The 20,000-nt window shown below is 33.6% G+C and overlaps 1 protein-coding gene across 1 annotated transcript in view; it reads left to right on the top strand.

Moving 5' to 3' along the window:
- Positions 1–20,000, top strand: part of LOC137634828 (cGMP-inhibited 3',5'-cyclic phosphodiesterase 3A-like) — a 78,159-nt gene that overhangs the window by 29,224 nt on the left and 28,935 nt on the right. The window contains 3 exon segments of the mRNA XM_068367381.1: positions 4,356–4,451; positions 9,581–10,305; positions 12,606–12,630. Coding sequence (XP_068223482.1) covers positions 4,356–4,451; positions 9,581–10,305; positions 12,606–12,630 — 846 coding nt within the window.

The raw sequence follows: 20,000 nt of genomic DNA, 5'->3' as shown, positions 1-20,000 counted from the left end.
ATATGTGTGTGTGTATATGTATGCATGTATATATGTATATATATGTATATATACATATATATGTATATATGTGTGTGTATGTGTGTGTAGATATGTATGTATGTATCTATCATATATATATATATATGCATATATATATACATACATATATATATATATATGTACATATATATATATATATATATACATATATATTCATATGTTTGTATATGTGTGTAGATTTATACTTATATGAATGTTTTTTGGTGCGCGTTCTATTGTGTTTGTATGTGTGTTTTTTATATTCAATTGTCACCAGTTAGTATTCGAATACGTGAGTTTTATTCATCCAACTTCTCTGTAGACATGAACAGTCAACGCCTAAGATGAATAAAATATTTTCTCCAATTGTAATGCTAAATATAGCTCAGAGGCGTAGTGTTTGCAGTCCATGGGTGATAGATATAAGAGCGAAGTGTCTGAGATCTTCAAAAATAATTTTGTTTTAGACTCACAGTATGAGGATACATGAGATAATTCCGAGTTTATGATATAAGTGGAGAAGACAGTCATATCTCTCTCTCTCTCTCTCTCGTTTATGATAAAGTGGAGAAGACAGTCATCTCTCTCTCTCTCTCTCTCTCTCTCTCTCTCGTTTATGATAAAGTGGAGAAGACAGTCATCTCTCTCTCTCTCTCTCTCTCTCTCTCTCTCTCGTTTATGATATAAGTGGAGAAGACAGTCGTATCTCTCTCTCTCTCTCTCTCTCTCTCTCTCGTTTATGATATAAGTGGAGAAAATATTCATATCTCTCTCTCTCTCTCTCTCTCTCTCTCTCTCTCTCGTTTATGATATATGTGGAGAAAATAGTCATATCTCTCTCTCTCTCTCTCTCTCTCTCTCTCTCTCTCTCGTTTATGATATAAGTGGAGAAAATAGTCATATCTCTCTCTCTCTCTCTCTCTCTCTCTCTCTCTCAACAGGAATCAGAATATTACTATAAAAATATAAAGAAATTTTCTCACATTATTTTTTTATTTAGTTTTCATCTTTTCACATTTCTGTCTTTAGTGAGAGTAGACAGAAGAGTGTATTGTTTTTATTTTGTGACAGAAAAATTCCAATTACACAAAATCAGTTCAGTTCTCTAAATTTACTTTTGAATCCAGAGACTCATACCATGGGTAATAGTGCCACCAGTGCTTGTCACGTGGTACACTGTAGACATTATTGAAGGATCTTTTGCAGAGTCATTTCAGCCTCTAGGTACACTCACCTTCTAGCTTCTTACATTCCGCTGAATGATCTATTTATTATCTAAATCGAATGAAATCATACTACTATACATGGTTACGCCCTTCTTAGTTTCGCGTATTTTTTTTTTCTTTTTTTTCTTTTTTTTCCTAAATCAAAGAAAATCATACCACTTTACATGTCTACGCCTTTCTTAGTTTTGTGTTCTAGTATTATCCTTTGCTTTTGTTAATTACTTTATTTTTCTAAATTAAATAAAATTATACTACTTTACATGTCTACGCCTCTCTTAGTTTTGCGTCTTAGTTTCATCCTCTTCCTTTTTTAATTACTTTTTCCCCCCCTAAATCAAATGAAATCATACCACTTTATATGGCTACACTATTCTTAGTTGTGCGTTTTAGTTTTATCCTCTTCGTATTTTAATTATGTTTTTTTTCTCCTAAATCAAATAAAATCATACGACTTTATATGGCTACGCCATTCTTAGCTCTTCGTTTCTGGGTTTTTTTTTTTTTTTTTTTTTTTTTTTTTGAGAGTAACAGTCGCACCACACCCATGCCAAGATTGACTCCCAGAGCGCACGTGTCTTCAATTTCTAATTGAAAGATTCAAATGTTCCTTTGTTAACTCGTAGTTGATCGACACTGACGCCAACTTTTATCCAAATTAATTAACTTTTGCGCTCCTCAAACTTTTAATTAGAGCTGTCTGTTGCCTGACTTGTTATTTTCGCTTTGGTTAATTTCCTCTTTTATTTGCTCATTTGCTTATTAATTCTTATTTTATTTTTCAGGAGTTGTCGGGTATAATTTATTCCGTTGGTACTTTTATTTTCAATATATATCACATCTCATTGAGAAAAAATTAATTGCTCCTTTGTTCAACTTTTGTTTTCTCGTCACTAAAAATTAATTTTTGCTTAATTATTGTTTTTTTTTTTTTTTTTTTTTTTTTTTTGACAAACATTTTATATGAATCTGATGGTACAGAAAATAGTTTCCTTATCACTATTAGAATGTTATAATTATTTCATGTTCATTTTAGTAGAGTTATTGATGTTGATCTACAAAAAACATCAAAATGTTAAATTGACTAGAATAATTTTTGTTTGTTTGAAGAAGATTCATTTGAGTATTTTTAATGTCTACTATAATCATTGCTTGTAATAAAACCTCCACCGATTTTAAGAATATACTACTCTACCGAATAAAACATCTCTGCATTTTAGTATCAATACATATTTTTTCACGTGATGAATATTCTTTGTTTATTCGTTATATCAAAATTGAAAAGAAAAATTATTTTTAAACAACATACCATTATAAACGAGATAACAAGTTTTAGTGCAGTTCTAGATTTTAGCACTTTCATACATATGTATTTATGATAAATATTTATATTTTATAAATAAATTCATAGTAGTGAAATATATCACATATGCATATATGAATGACAACAATAACCAATTCTTACTTATGATTACAGAGATGATAAAAAAATTATGTATTATATATATATATATATATATATATATATAAATGTTTATATTTTATAAATAAAATCATAGTAGTGAAATACATCACATATGTATACACAACTGACAACAGTAGCTAACCCTTACTTATAAGTCCAGATATGATAGAAAAAAAATATTTATTATAAATCTTTATATTTGATAAATAAAATCATAGTAGTGAAATATATCACATATGCATACACAAATATCAACATTAGCTAACCCTTATAAGTCCAGAGATGATAGAAAAAATTATCTATTATAAATGTTTATATTTAACAAATAAAATCATAGTAGTGAAATATATCACATATGCATACACAAATGACAACGATAGTTAACTCTTACTTATAAGTCCAGAGATGGTAAAAAAAAAAAAATCCTAATTTAAGTAGAGAAAAGTAGACCTTAATAATGGGATTAATTATCCCTAAAAATCATAGACCTTTTACCGGAGTTCAAAGAACCTTTATGTTAATGGCCTAATGACATTCGGTGTCTCTTAAGAGATAATTAGATCATTGATAAAGAAATTTTCAAAAGAGGGAGAGGAGTGAGTCTTCAACTCTCATTTTGTTCTTTCTTTACCTGCTTACAAATCATTGTTTCCTCATTTTTCATTTATTATATTACTATTATAAAGTTAATCCATTGTTTATTTTAGCTTATTTCTATTCCTCGTTTATTTAGTTTATTTCTATTCCTTTTCGTATTTATCAGGTCTAGGCTTACACAGGGATTTTACGGTCTTTTTCCCATAAGCCTTTGCACTACAAAATAACTTTAATGTTATTGAGCCATTTTTAATTGTAACATTCATAATGTTTAAATGTGTTTTTAGTAAAAAAAAATATATAGATATTTGTAGAAGATATATTTTTTATAATAATTTATAGGATTATATATATATATATATATATATACATATACATATATATATATATATATATATAATATAATATAATATATAATATAATATATAATATATATATATATATATATATGTATATATATATATATATATATATTGTTAATCATGATTCCATCGATTATTAAATGAAATAGAATATAAGAACGTATATAACTTCACATGTGTAAACGTAAATATCGGTATGACGATCCCAACATCCTTGCTTCTCTTAAAAAAATCTGTTACTAAGTCCCTCTGAGGTCCGAGTGACTTCTTTATCTCCGTTTGTTTTTATACCAAAGAGATTGTATCCTGAAGTCCCCCTGCTTTTGGTGTAACCCTTCAATTTGAAACTATTCACATAGGCAAAACCTTTTTATCTGTTATCTATATTGCTGTTATATCTTTTTAAGCATTATGAATCAGATATCTTTTGGAGCTATATATTACACTCATGCTTACCTTTGACCAGTACAGGTACTCACGAGTCTGGAGAGAGAGAAGTTCCTTTACCATTATGCAATTTTGTTTTGTATTGCAGTATACAAGACTGGGTCATATAATTCATGTTATTTTACAGTAGCCCCTACTTCCAGCGGTGTCTTTCCCCCATTGTTAATCCCTCGTCATTTTGTCTTCATTTTTTTCCACAATAATATTCCTTCCTGCATGTTTTTCCTCTACGCCAAAAAGAAGAGCAAAGAGAAGATGAGGAGGTCGCGAGAGGGTCACCCATAGTGAGCATCAGCCCCTTCCAACAGCTGGAGAATGAAGAGGAAAATACCTCATGTCAGTTAAAACCCTACGCTAAGACAAGGGCACGTTCCATCCATCGCTCGCAAGGCGCTGCTGCCTTCAGACGGGGCAATGCATCCCTCGGTATTTGTCTCTTATCAGCTGCTTCTGATAAGTCGTAAATGCCTCTTATGCTTCGAGGGGTATTTCATAGATCGAAGTCACTACTTTAAAGTCTAACTGCATTGCGTAGTTTATGAATAAAGAAAGGAGGGTTGCATATGTAAAGATTTTTTTTTCTTAATGTATACACGTGCTTGAGAGTAGTGATGGAACGCACCCAACAAGTTTCGCTTGCTGATGCCTGATAAAAAAGAGCTTAGACTAACCAAAGCATCTGTGTGACTTAGATATATGAGTCAGAGTGATATAATATAGATGTTTACTGAAATTAGCTGATTAGTTCAGTGTCTTGAGTGGATTCTGAAAATCAAAACTGAGTAATTCATAATCCATTTGGAAATTGGAACTTACCATTATATTTGCATTTTCAAGATACTTCAGTAATCGTATTTTGAATAATCCTTTTACTAACCAATCATTTCACGAGGTCTTAAATTTCTACTGGAATTGATTTCTAACCAGATTTTCCATTGTTGATTATAAAGTTGCCTTACCAATGCTTATCAACGGCTCTAAGCCCCATAGAGCGCTCAGAATTTTAGCCATTACACTTATGGCCTCTTTTACTGCATACTCCAAATAAAATCATTTATATGCATGACAGAAGTTCTACTGATCTATTTCCGTCATATTAGTGTGATCGACGAAGTCTCTCCTTTATCTCCAATAACATAGACAGGACGCCAAACTTCAAAATGCATGTTTATTTGGATGAAGCAATTAATGTCTTGTTTGCGTCCCATGTCATGTTTAGAGAGAGAAAAAAAAGTGTTAGTGACTGTCATTTAAGATTCATAGGTGCAAATGTGCGTATCTGTAGGCATTAGAAATAAACCATTATGGCGTACGCATCTAAAAGCATTTATAGGTAAAAGAGTTCGTATGTGTAAGTGTTAGAGGTATGCGCAGTCGGTACCTGTAAGTGAAAGGTATGCGCAGTGCGCATCTGTAAGTATTATAGGTATGCGCAGTACGTACCAGTAAGTTAGAGATATGCGCAGTGTGTATCTGTGTACTTAGAGGTATGCGCATTGTCTCTCTGTACGCTTAGAGATATACGCAATGCATATCTGTAAGCGTTAGAGATATAATCAGCGCAAAGCCTTAGAGGTATGCGCAGTGCCTATCTGTACGCTTAGAATTATACGCAATGCGTATCTGTAAGCGTTAGTGATAAGTTCAGTGCAAAGCTTTAGAGGTATGTGCAGTGCCTATCTGTACGCTTAGAGATACATGCAATGCGTATCTGTAAGCGTTAGTGATATGTCCAGTGCAAAGCCTTAGAGGTATGCGCAGTGGCTATCCGTATGCTTAGAGATACATGCAATGCGTATCTGTAAGCGTTAGAGATATTCTTAGTGCAAAGCCTTAAAAGTATACGCAGTGCGTATCTGTATGCTTAGAGGTATAAGCAATGTGTACCTGTAAGCATTAGAGTTATGCTCAGCACAAAGCCTTAAAGGTATGCGCAGTGCATAAATGTATGCTTAGAGGTATACGCAATGCGTATCTGTAAGTGTTAGAGATATGCTCAGCGCAAAGTCTTAGAGATATGCGCAGTGCCTTTCTGTACGCTTAGAGGTATACGCAATACCCATCTGTAAGCGTTAGAGATACGGCCAGCGCAAAGTCTTAGAGATATGCGCAGTGCCATTCTGTACGCTTAGAGGTATACGCAATGCGTATCTGTAAGCGTTAGAGATACGCTCAGCGCAAAACATTAGAGATATGCGCAGTGCCTATCTTTACACTTAGAGGGATACGCAATGCGCATCTGTAAGCGTTAGAGATACGCTCAGCGCAAAACATTAGAGATATGCGCAGTGCCTATCTTAACACTTAGAGGGATACGCAATGCGCATCTGTAAGCGTTAGAGATACGCTCAGCGCAAAACAATAGAGATATGCGCAGTGCCTATCTTTACACTTAAAGGGATACACAATGCGCATCTGTAAGCGGTAGAGATACGCTCAGCGCAAAACATTAGAGATATGCGCAGTGCCTATCTTTACACTTAGAGGGATACGCAATGCGCATCTGTAAGCGTTAGAGATACGCTCAGCGCAAAACAATAGAGATATGCGCAGTGCCTATCTTTACACTTAAAGGGATACGCAATGCGCATCTGTAAGCGTTAGAGATACGCTCAGCGCAAAATATTAGAGATATGCGCAGTGCTTATCTTTACACTTAGATTGATACGCAATGCGCATCTGTAAGCGTTAGATACGCTCAGCGCAAAACATTAGAGGTATGCGCAGTGCGCATCTGTAAGTCAGAGGTATCCGCAGTGTGTATCTGTTAGCGCTAGATGTATGCCAGTTTGGCGTTTTATGATTGTGGATTAGATTTCTTGCCGTTCCTTTCCAACTTGAGGTTGTGTGGTTTATGCATTCTTCGTACTAATTAACAAGTGGTGCCGGCTAATTTACTATTATGTTGTGTAAGAGCTCTCGTGCTATTTTACTGTAAACTTTTACTTCTTCGTAATATGGAAAGGATTGTCTTCAACTATATTGTGTTTTTATTTTTAAACATTCTTCATCATTATTATTTATATTATAATCATTGTTTCTGTTGTTTTATCTTGTAGCCACTGAAAGTAGTGATTGTAGTATAAATAACATTAGCATTTATAGTAGTAGTCATAGTATCGTTATTTTTTATATATTTTTTTCATTTTTATAGTTATATTTTTTCAGGATTAATTATAATTATACATCCACAGCGAAATATTCATATATCTAAACGCCACTTAGACTTTTACTATGAAATCATAAAATTTATAATTATCAGTAAAATATTTATGCGTTTTAGAGTAGCTCTTTTTTCTAAATAAAATGTCAGTATGTAAAGATAAGATAAATACTACGCCATTAATTGATTGATTAGAATACAATTTAATATTTAGGGATTAAACAGTGAAGATTTAATGTAACGTGATATGAATAATATAATTCTCACACTCACATTTTATAGAATAAACTTTATGCAATTGCTTAGGATTTATCAAACTTTATGCAATTGTTTAGGTTTATTAAACTTTATACAATTGTTAAGATTTATTGAACTTTATACAATTGTTTAAGATTTATTAAACTATGCAATTGCTTAGGATTTATTAAACTTTATACAATTGTTAAGATTTATTAAACTTTATACAATTGTTAAGATTTATTAAACTTTATGCAATTGTTTATGATTTATTAAACTTTATACAATCGTTAAGATTTATTAAACCTTATACAATTGTTTAGGATTTATTCAACTTTATACAATTGTGTAGGATTTATTAAGCTTTATACAATTGGTAAGATTTATTAAACTTTATAAAATTGTTTAGGATTTATTAGGTAATCGGATTATCGATATGAAATACCAAAAACGTAATCATGATATCATCATTTTCATCTTCAACGTTATCATTGTTATTAAAAATGTAAAGTAAATAAAGATAATAGTTTATAAATTACGTTGCTTATTGGATTAAGATAAAACAAAATAATACGAAGCATAATTCATAATTGATCGTATCCTCGACTTTATGTTACACTTAACCTAAATTCATTGGCTCATGGTGATTTAAAAGGAAAATTATATATATATATATATATATATATGTATATATATTTATATATATATATATATATATATGTATATATATTTATATATATATATATGTATATATATATATATATATTATATATACATATATATATATATATATATGTATACATTATATATATATATATATATATGTACATAGATTTATATATGTATATATATATATATATGTGTGTGTATATATATATATATATATATATAGATTTATTTACGCTGTCAGTCCTTGAAATTTCTTATTAAGCATAAATTCACTTTGCATATTTATTTATTTTCATATGTAAATCCTTTATTTTATTATTTATATCATATATATTTATTAATTTAATTCCTATTAAAAACAAATAATCTTATCATCAGGGCACTGCAAACCGGTTGTTTGAAAAGGATGTTACTTTGCTTAAATATTTTAAATATCTTTTTATCATGGTATAAAACCAAATGTTCCTAATCCATCGTCACTCTAACTTATAGTATATTAGAGTAAATTAGTTTATAGCCAGAGTTCTCAGATTTTCATAGAACATTAGAATTAGTATTATTAAGTAGTAAGACTGATAGAAAAAATAATTAATGATTAATAGTCAGTTCGTTGAATAGATTTTAGATTTGCAATTTATTATGTATTTTAATATTAGCCATTAAATAAATTTAGATTGAGTAGGGGTATTTAAAAAAAGTTTAGATTCGTAATATCAGCTGTATTTTGATGGAAGTGTGGATATGTATGTTTATTTTGTATTTCTCAAGCATTGTAAACATGTTTATTGAATGTTGTTTTGAACTTTCGATGTAAAAGTGAATTCTTGTGCGCGTGGTTGATTGTATGTTGACTGTTATATGTATTTTTAATTAATGATACTAATACCAAATTGAAGAAATGACATCATTAACAACCACAGTAGATGTTCTCTTTATATGAAGGTAGTGAAATATTATGCGTAATAACCTTAGAGTTTATTGAGTCTATTTAACTTTTACGAACTCCCTCAATTGACTATGTTATTCTTACTTTCTTTGCATTCTTAAAGCTTGAAATGGAATGATTCTTCTCTCTATGTGTATTAAGGAGCTCATTCACTCCTTATATTATGTCTTGGAGCTTTGCGAAAAAAAATAATATTGATCTTCTTAGTATGTAATATTTACTGTTGGGTTTTTGCAGGATCACTGCAGTGCTTGAGTTTTCAGTAAATAGTAAAGCTTGAAGGAAAAAAAGAGTTTAAAGTCATGATTTCTGAACCCAGGATTTTAACTAGTTTATACCCAGAAGACACCGGGCCATTCCTCCATCTCAAAACGAAGCCCATCTCAAATCTCCCACGTTCCAGTGAGCGTGAATCGCATGAACTAACAACTAACTTTTGCCTACTTCCAGATGTGACGCCTTGCGGCAGCCCGACTCACGCATGTTGTTTGGAGACCCGGCTGGACCCCAACGCATCGCCCAAGAGCAGGTCGTACTCGACGACGGCCTTGTACCCGAGTAATCGCAAGCCAGTAGTGAGAGAACGCCAGACGGTGTGCTCTCTCCACCCTCTGGGAGACTATGACGTCAACCACCTGGACCGCGTCGCCAGGGGCCTCTACGACACGCCGACCCAGGGCGTGGTGGCCTACTCCGACCGCCTGATGCGCCTCCAGAAGCTCCCAAACCAACACGTCTGCGACGGCCTTTGCGACGACTGTAGCAAAACGCAGCAGACGACTGAAGTAGCAGACGGACCTTGCAGTTTGCCCGAAGACACGACCACGAGTCTGTGCGAATGCAAGTGTAGTGAGAATAACCGAGTGCATAGTGACACGCAGTTGATGAATAATAAGCAAATAGAGACCCGGAACAGTGACGCTAATTCCGACGCAACTAACGCCAATATAGTGTATCAAAGACACGGTTTGCGGGTGGCGACTTCGGACTACGAGAGCTCCGACTCGCCGAGTTCCATAGAGACCAGCGAGGAGGCCATCGGGGGCGCCGCACGGGTGAGAATAGCGGCGACGACCGAGGTGGCAGCGGCCGTCGTGGAGGAGCAGGAGGAGGAGGAGGATACCGAGAAGGAAGAAAAAAAAGAAACTCCGCCTAAAACTAAATTAACACAGGAGGTAAGAATACGCCGCAAGTCTTGTAATATTGCCCAACTTTCTTTGAGGTAATGGGTAGGAGTTTTTAGATTTTGGCTTTGTTTCCTTCCATCTTCCTTTAACTTGTGTTGCTCTTTTTTCTTCTCTGCCCATTTCATTTCTCCATCATATTAAACTTTTGTGGAAAATAACGGTACGGGAGTCAGTGTAGCATCTAATTGGTATTGTTATTAATGCTAAATCGGAAGGGATATGCAAGAATAGCAATAACTGATAAAAGTGGTGGGAGAAGAAACTAAGATACGTTTAGAAGTGGGATTTTAGGTTTTCTTTTATATAATCAGTGGTTCTTTTTACTTTAATAGCTGCTGCTTTAATTGTGGTTGATAACGTTTCTGCTTTCAATTAATACACGAAAGTTTATTAGAAGAGAATACACATCACACGAGTATTTATAATGTCCAAACCTTTTTGGTTGTACATTTCTTATCATGATAAAAAAAAAATTGCCAAAATTTGTAGCTTTATTTTTTTCGTTTCTTTTTAGTAATCACAAACCCCAAAATCAATATTTATTCCAAATGTTGTTGATCGATCTTTATCATCTAATGATTAATTGGTGAAATATTACTTTTTTACTAATATTTTTATTATTCTCTCTATGGATGGAAACTACATTTTCCTCGGTATACTCAGCAAATATATACTAGGGTTCTTGCTGTTTCGCCTCACATATTTCTCTCTCTCTCTCTCTCTCTCTCTCTCTCTCTCTCTCTCTCTCTCTATATATATATATATATATATATATATATATTATATATATATATATATATATATAATATATATATATATATATATATATATATATAAGTACTTACAGAGTGAAAAGTTGCCATTCCTTATACTCGTCTGTAAGGATTGTCAGATACCATATTATTAAAATCACAGTAGCATGTTTCATTTTATATCATAAATGCGGTAAAATTTTCTCTCGATACAAAAATTTTATTTGGTCTTATTTCCTTTATAGCCAGGCAGACTAACTAACAAACTTCCTTAGAAATATTTCATATCTTCTCATAAACTGCAGATTAAAACTTCAGATATGAATACTTCTGGATTAGATCGTTTACAAAGCGAGATTTGAAATATTTTATACATTTTTTCTGCTGGTGTAATCTTTAAAAACGTAATCAACCTATTGTGATTAGGTGAACATTTATTTGCATAGTTTGTACTGGCCTCTCAAATATTATGATACATTCATACACAAACATGCACACACGCATACACATACACACACACACACACATATATATATATATATATATATACATATATATATATATGTGTATATATATATATATATATATATTTAAATATATATATATATATATATATGTGTGTGTGTGTGTGTGGGTGTGTGTGTGTGTGTGTTGTGTGTGTGCGGGTGGGTGTCAGGTGTCTCAGACATGTGACAACACACTAAGGTATACCTTGCCTTAAACGATCATGAAAATCCTTTAAAATCCTTCAATTCTGTAAGATGGAATCTTATGTTGCTTTTGCTTAACAAACAATATATGGACTAAATGTTTGTGTATAAAGTGGCTAAATTGTTTGTTTGTTTTTTTTTTTTTTTTTTTTTTTTTTTTTCCGTCAGCCTACTTGATTTTTCAGATCAGTGGCCGTGAGGATTGTTGCATTAAAAATGGTAAATTTGGTATAATTTTATCTCTTCCCTCTAGTTCAATCTGGTTAAATAGGGCCAATAGTTAATCCATCTGATTGACTTTTGCGTATTATAACCTCGCCCACCGAGTTTCAAGGTTGACTTATCGTGGCATGTAAGTCTACTGTTAAGCAACAAGAGGCTCTATTGACTAGTGTGCTGAGAGTCACGAGCATAAAGTTTTCAGACTCATTGATCATGGATCATAGGCCAAAATAAATGCAGCTGTGCGTTTATTGCTAAGAAATCACCGTGATTGTATGATTATTCAGGCGATACAAAATGTCCACTGAAAGAAATGTTACAGAGGCAAATTTCAAAGCATTTTTCTAAAACTTTAAAATTAAGTGGGATATAATCACAGTAAAATGATGGCACTGAAAAAAATAATACCATAAATGCAATCAAGAAAATGCCTCAATTAAGAACCCCGGGGCGTATCAAAGTGCTCAGGAGACAAATCATTTCATTAAGAGCCATTCAAACGTTACATAAATATGTATGTAATTTTCAGATAATCCCTAGATTTCCAAGCTTGACAGTTTTTTCCTGCATATAATATTTTCATAAAATTCTATTGAATTTACAGATGTTAAACCAAATACATAATGGAGGTATGTTGCGTTAGACTATCCCAGCATCGTTGTTTTTCCTGAACATCATTTCAGGAATTTAGTATTTTGAAGTAGATTCCTCTACATCTATTATTATTATTATTATTATTATTATTATTATTATTATTATTATTATTATTATTATTATTATTATTAGCCAAGCTACAACCCTAGTTGGAAAAGCAAGATGCTATAATCCCAAGGGCTTCAATAGGGAAAAATAGCCCAGTGAGGAAAGGAAATAAGGAAATAAATAAATGATGAGATTAAATTAACAATTAATCATTCTAAAAACAGTAACAACGTCAAAAACAGATATATCATATATAAACTATAAAAAGACTCATGTCAGCCTGGTCAACATATTGGGAAATCAAGGCCTTTATTTTTCAAACATGTTTTCCTTGAAGAGTTTTTACTATTATCTGCTCTTGGCGCCATATCCTTTTTTAATTCAAATTCATTAAGCTACAAAATTCACAAAAAAACACAAAACTCTATTTGGGTATCAAAAGACTATTCTTATTTTGTGTTTCGTGAGAATTGTGATGGGATTAGAAATGAAGCTATTAGAGAGATTACTCGAGTGCCATATGTGGATGAAATCATGATGAGGGGTAGATGGAGATGGTTTGGTCATGCTCTTCCCACTTCCCAAGAGAGATTAGTTCACCAAATGTTCAGCTGGGCTCCACAAGGCACTAGAAGAGTTTGAAGACCCAGGCTTACATGGCTGAGGAATATGAAGCTCGAAGTAGGAGATGATGAATGGAGAAGTATTGAATTAAAAACTCAAGATAGGGACGACTGGCGAAATCTAACCTATGCCCTTTGCTTCAGTAGGCTTAGGAAGAGATGATGATGATGATGAGAATTGACATGTCGGCGCTCTAATTTTGGCACATTTGTATCTGAAAATAATCGAAATAAGGACGCGTATCGGAATTATCTGTTGCTATGATGACAAAGATGATTTGTGCAAAATTTCTGCGCTCATCGTCAGTTAGGATTCATGAGAAGGGTCGTTTGCAATCAGCTATCAAGGGCTGCATATAGTGAACTTTTAAAAAGCTTAGTATACCATCAACTTATCATTGGTGTTGTTTGCGAAATGTGTAAAAATGGCTGCAATTTTTCTATTTATTGTTTCTCAAATATGTACACACAACTTGTACATGTCTGAATGGGGATACCTTAAAGTGGTGAACGGATTTGCTTATCGCCATGATCAGCAAAGCTGTACTGGTCAGGACCACCTATACTACATTGTAAGCGATCAGACGAAAATCTCCCACCATCACCAATCCACACAAGCCAGCGGGGTGATGAAAACTGACCAAACCCCAGACATGAATTCACATGTCTGAGGCCTTGGTCCTGTAGTGGACTAGAAACTGTTTCATTTACTGTTGGTGTTGTATAAATATATATATATATATATATATATATATGTATATTTATATATATATATATATATATATATGTATATATATATATTATATATATATATATATATATATATATATTAATTTGCAATCATCGTAATATTCCCTGTTATCAATGAGAGCTTCAAAATTTCCCCCATCTACTTGTATGGAATTTTAATCATTGGTAACTCATTAACATACAACGGGGCATTCTTTCCTCCCCATTATGAATGTTCTCCCTTATTTGGTATTAAGACCCTATTATGTAAATATGCTATTTACTCAAGTAATTTAGTTCATGTATTTGGTTTACTAAAAATCACATCTGATGTGAATGTTCTCAGTTTGCTTGCCTGACACAATATCATCTTTTCAGTTTTGTAACCCATTAGCCATAATTTGTTGCTCTCTCTCTCTCTCTCTCTCTCTCTCTCTCTCTCTCTCTTGTATCAAAGACCTCAGTTGTTATAATGCTAGATGGTATCTAATCTCTCTCTCTCTCTCTCTCTCTCTCTCTCTCTCTCTCTCTCTCTCTCTTGTATCAAAGACCTCAGTTGTTATAATGCTAGATGGTATCTAATAATCTCTCTCTCTCTCTCTCTCTCTCTCTCTCTCTCTCTCTCTCTGTATCAAAGACCTCAGTTGTTATAATGCTAGATGGTATCGAATAATCTCTCTCTCTCTCTCTCTCTCTCTCTCTCTCTCTCTCTCTCTCGTAAACATTCCTGTTCAACTGGTTTTTTTTTATTATTTCCCTCAGATACATTTTACACCTCAATCTACAATATGTTCATCGATTCTAACCCCTCATATTTTTCTAATCTTCATCATTGATTGATTGATTGTTTGAATACGAGTTAACTGGCATCATGACATTCTAATCTTCATCATCATTAGTATTTCGAGATCCCTATATTCAGGTCGAGCTGTGGAGACCCTTACATGCTAATATTTATCATGGAGATGCGGACACTTACTGTGAACTTTTTGTCCAAATAGTGCCACACTTTATGAAAAAAAAAAACAGTGCAATTTGTAGAAAATTATAACCCACCCCCTTTCATCTCATATCTTCCTATCCTTCAAATAGTTCATAAGCCCTTGGATTTTAGCTTAGCATCTACTAATAATAATAATAGTAATGATGATAATAATAATAATAATAACATCATATATATTGATTTCTATTATCCAATTCTGAAGTACCTGAAGCAATTACGAAGTCGTAACAACCAAAGACATATTTTGATATGTCAGACTTGTAATCATTTCGTCACACAGCCACTCCCATAATCTTTTTACACCTCACAAACGTCACATAAACATTTTCACCTTGTAGTTTTTTTTTTTTTTTTTTTTTTTTTTGCACACGTCGACCGTTCCCTTTTCTATAAATCCCCCTTTCAAAATAACTTTTGATGTGTAATTAGTCCGCAAAATTTCATATAAAAACTTTTTACTTTCTCTATGTACGAATAAAAAATAAAAAATTTTCCTTATACTGTATTTTTTTCATGGTGTCACTTTATTTTCCATTTTTAGAGGAAACTTTCTATTGTTCGGATCTTCCTTGTAACCAAACTCATCTGGCTCAGTGTATTATTCTACTCAACTTTATGATCACTGTACCATTAGCAAGAGTCTCACCTGCCCCTGTAATTTATGGCATATTTAATCCTTGAGAATCTAGTTTTTGTATACCTTCTACATAGTCACTTTACTAATCAATGTCAAATGTGCGTATACTCCTAGTTTTCTTTATAATATCTTCCTTTTATTATTCTTATCCTACGATTTTAAAATAATTTTCCTTTCCCAGCTATTATTTTAAAATTCAATAGCTGTTTACCCATTTCATGAAGTCATTCTCAAAATCGTTTAGTTTTCGCGTTCAAACTAATAACGCGTCATCACCATTCACCACTAAAGCCTTCCGTTATTCTTTTTCAGTTTTCATTCCACTATTCACCAAGAAGCCTTTTCTTTTTCCTTTGCCTTTCCGCTAATTCATGATCTCATTAAGCAGTTCATTGTTTCTTTTCCTAAGCATCCTAAGTACATTTGCATTATAAGCACTTCTTTAACCTTGAAATATCATCTGCACAGGAGTTTTGATACTTTACCACAGCCCGCTGCCTATGTCTTCTTCATTAACCACTTTTATTTGCTTTTTTAACTTTTAAGTAAATTTACTTCACATTCATAATATTTTTTCTTGTACTTCCATGGAAGTGAGATTCAATATCCTAGGTTGTGGTGGCCTATTGGAAACGTCCCTGCCTGGTGATCGCCAGACTGGGGTTCGAGTCCCGCTCATAATCGTTAGTTCCTTTCATGGCTGCAATCTCACCATCCTTCTATTGGGGTAGCTTATAGGTCTACTTACTGATTCATCAGCAGCCATTGCCTGACCCTCCATGGTCCTAGCTTGGGTGAAGAGGGGCTTGGACGCTGATCATATATATATATATGGTCAGTCTCTAGGACATTGTCCTGCTTGCTAGGGTAATGTTACTGTCCCTTACCTCGGCCATTCATGACTGACCTTTAAACCTTTTACAGCATAATTGCCCTGGTCGAAATCCAGCCTGGTCTGGTAATAGATGCTGTTTCACTTTAGGGCACATGCGGGCCATTATCATTCGTACAAATTATACGATTGAATGATAATCGCCCGCTTGTGCCCTACAGTGGAACAACTATCACTAGACCAGGTAGGATTTCGACCTGGGCGATCATGCTGTAATAAAAGATTGGATCTCGCTCAATACATCGCGGAGGGTTTTGAGGGCAGACAAATTACTAGTGCAGTTTTTGTGGATCTAACTGCTGCATATAATTGCAGTAAACCACAGAATGCTTCTCTTGAAATTGGCTAAAGTTGTTCATTACACAAAGATTGTGAAGATCATACAATCATTGCTTAGAAACCGATGCTTCTTTGTTGAAATGGATGGCACGAAGAGCAGATATTGCACACAGAAAAATTATATCCTACAAGGCTTTGTTCTGGTCCCATTACTTTTTAACATCAATGCAAATCACCAACTAGAGTATGAAACCATCCGAAGGTTTATAAATGCAGAAAACTTATGTATCGCCACAGAAGCACACACATTTGAATCTATCGAAAAGAGAATATCAGCTGCTCTTGAACATGTCACAGAGTACAACTAATGTAACTCAGTTAATGCCAATCTTGGCAGAAACATGTGAGTGTATTCCATCTAAATAGCCACCAAGTAAAAGGAAAATTAATCATCTGAAAGAATGAGAGACTTGAGTATGCTGATTTTCCTGTATACCTTGGAATCACATTAGACCGAATCCTGTATTTTGCGGTACATATAAGGAAACTCAAGTCGAAAGTTTCCTTGAGAAATAATATGCTATAGGCAAACTTGCTAACTATAACTGGGGAATAGATCCAAAGACACTGAGAACAACAGTTCTTGCACTATGCTACTCTGCTACTAAGTATTGTTCAAGCCACGCTCACAAAATAGATCCAAAGCTTAACAACACATGTAGAATGATAACCGGCACCTTGAAAGCAACACCAATTCCTACACTCTACATATTGGCGGGCATTACCCCAACACACATACGCAGAATCATCCATGCCAAGACAGAAGCAAAGTCAAGAAAATGACACGAGAAACACCCTCTGGTCTTAGGGTCTCAGCAAGAGGACTAAAGTCCAGAAAGAGCTTTATAACCAACATAGACTCGAAAAGTGGAGAGAATGGGACCACTACCCACCAAATGCTGCCATCCAGGGCCCAATTTACCAAATCCCAAGTGGAACAACCTCTCAAGAAAAGACTAGGTAACGTTGAATAGAGCAAGAACCAGAGTGGATAAAGACAGGAAGCAACACCTATAAATGAGGGCTCTCATCCATTATTGAGTGTCAGTGTCCATTATTGAGTGTCAGTGTGGCTATCCAGTGCAAACAATGGAACACATAATGCGTGAAGGTGAAGTGGGACCCACCTATACACATCAAAACCTCTTGAACACCAATAAAGCGGCCAAGCAGTGGGTTCTGTACTGGCGAGACTAGATATGATGATATTTCAGCAGCATTTACATAAGCACATAATGCATGTTACGAAATATTTTTAAGTACAACACATCTAAGTACTTCTCTGCCGACCCATTTACCTCCTCCAGAGTGCATTTACGAATAGTCTTTTGAACATGTGTTAATGAAAAATGAAGCTTTTATCAACATATATTCAAGAGCTTGTATCCTTATATATTTCTCTCCACTTTCACTCTTCCCGTGTATATATATATGTGTATGTATATATATATGTGTATGTATATATATATGTGTATGTATATATATATATATATATATATATACACATACATACATACATACAAACACTCACAATGTTAGTTCGAAGAGATTCTATGAGTAAGATTGTGGATACGGTTAACAAATGGAAAAGAATGAGTGTAAGAGGAGCTGGCTTTGTTTGGAAAATATGAATGGGTGGTTGTGCAAAATAATTTTAATTGAGTGGTAAGTGGCAGAAAGAGTTGTAATTGTTGACATGAATGGAACTCTTTGGGTAAATTTGGAAGGACTACAAGGTTATTGGAAGGGTGAGTTAATTAATATATGTAAAGGTGAAGGGAGGAACGACTGTTTGTTCAACATTTGGTTAAAGTAAAATTTAAGACATGTTCAAGTTGATAAGAAAGATGTTGTGTTTGTTAATATTATTAAGACAGGTAAGATTTATAGAAGAAGAAGGCAGGAAGAGCACATCAGGAGAATAAGGGCTTGGGTTAAAGACAATAAGGTGAAAGTAAAGTTTATGGAGTTTTGAAATTCCTTAGCAGGGAATATTTTTTCGTCGTACGGGGGTTAGTAAGGAGGAATACAAACGATGAGTTGAGGGATGATAATACGAAAGGTTTTATGATGGAAATAAGATTATTTGCAGTGTAAATGTATGAGAAAAGAGGCCATATGCATTATACAGAGTAGTGGATTGCGTAGTCAAGGAGAGAGTAAAGAAGGTAGGTTATGATGATATATGGGTGATGTAGAGCAAGAACTTTATGTAGAACATATTGCTCTTCTAGCAGGAAATAACTTCAAACAGATGAATTAATGAATAAATTGATCTCGAAATGAAAGATGCAAATGGAGGAATGCTAACTGAAGCTAATCTAGTCCTGGTTAGATTGAGTGCATATTTTAAAGATTTACTAAATGGGAAAAAAGTATAGGTGAAGGACACGTGAGTAGAGACGGTTTGTATAAGCTTGAGATTGCTTGTAGAATTGATTGCTGGTGTTTTGATAAAGGGAATTAAAAGACTGAAGAATGGAAAGATACAAGGACTCGAGGTTTATAAGAGATGCTGTCGCACGTTGCGATTGTGTGATTAAATAACTGACCAGGGTTAATAAAGCATGTTTTGAGGAGAGCATGGTTTAAAAGGAATTAGAAAGATTATTATTCTATTGTATAAATGTAAAGAGAATTGGGACACTTTAGGAATTGCACAGCTATATCATTGCTTAGCATGCGAAGAAGGTTATGGTAATATTTTAACCGAAAAGGCAAGACAGATACCCTAAGTATCGTTAGGGGAAGAACATAGTTGGTTTAGAAAAGGAAAATGGTGTGTTAATCAGATATTTATCATGATATTGCTATGTGAAGTTTGGATATAAAAGGAAAAAGCTTTACATGGCATTAAGGATATAGGAAAAGCTTATGATACATTGATAGAGAGGCATTGTGGAGGCTATTTAGAATGTATGCTCTTATCTAGGAGATGATTTATAAAGTGCAATTAAAAGTTTTCATGACGAAAGCGAGGGATGTGTAATACTATGTAGATGGGAGGGTGTAAATTCCGAAATTAGAGTAAGATCAGTTGATGTAACTTAGGTGAAAAGTTTTTAGGGTCAGGA

The sequence above is a fragment of the Palaemon carinicauda genome, chromosome 45, assembly GCF_036898095.1.
Source record: "Palaemon carinicauda isolate YSFRI2023 chromosome 45, ASM3689809v2, whole genome shotgun sequence".
NCBI classification, from domain to species: domain Eukaryota; kingdom Metazoa; phylum Arthropoda; class Malacostraca; order Decapoda; family Palaemonidae; genus Palaemon; species Palaemon carinicauda.
This window is presented reverse-complemented; position numbering and strand designations above follow the sequence as displayed.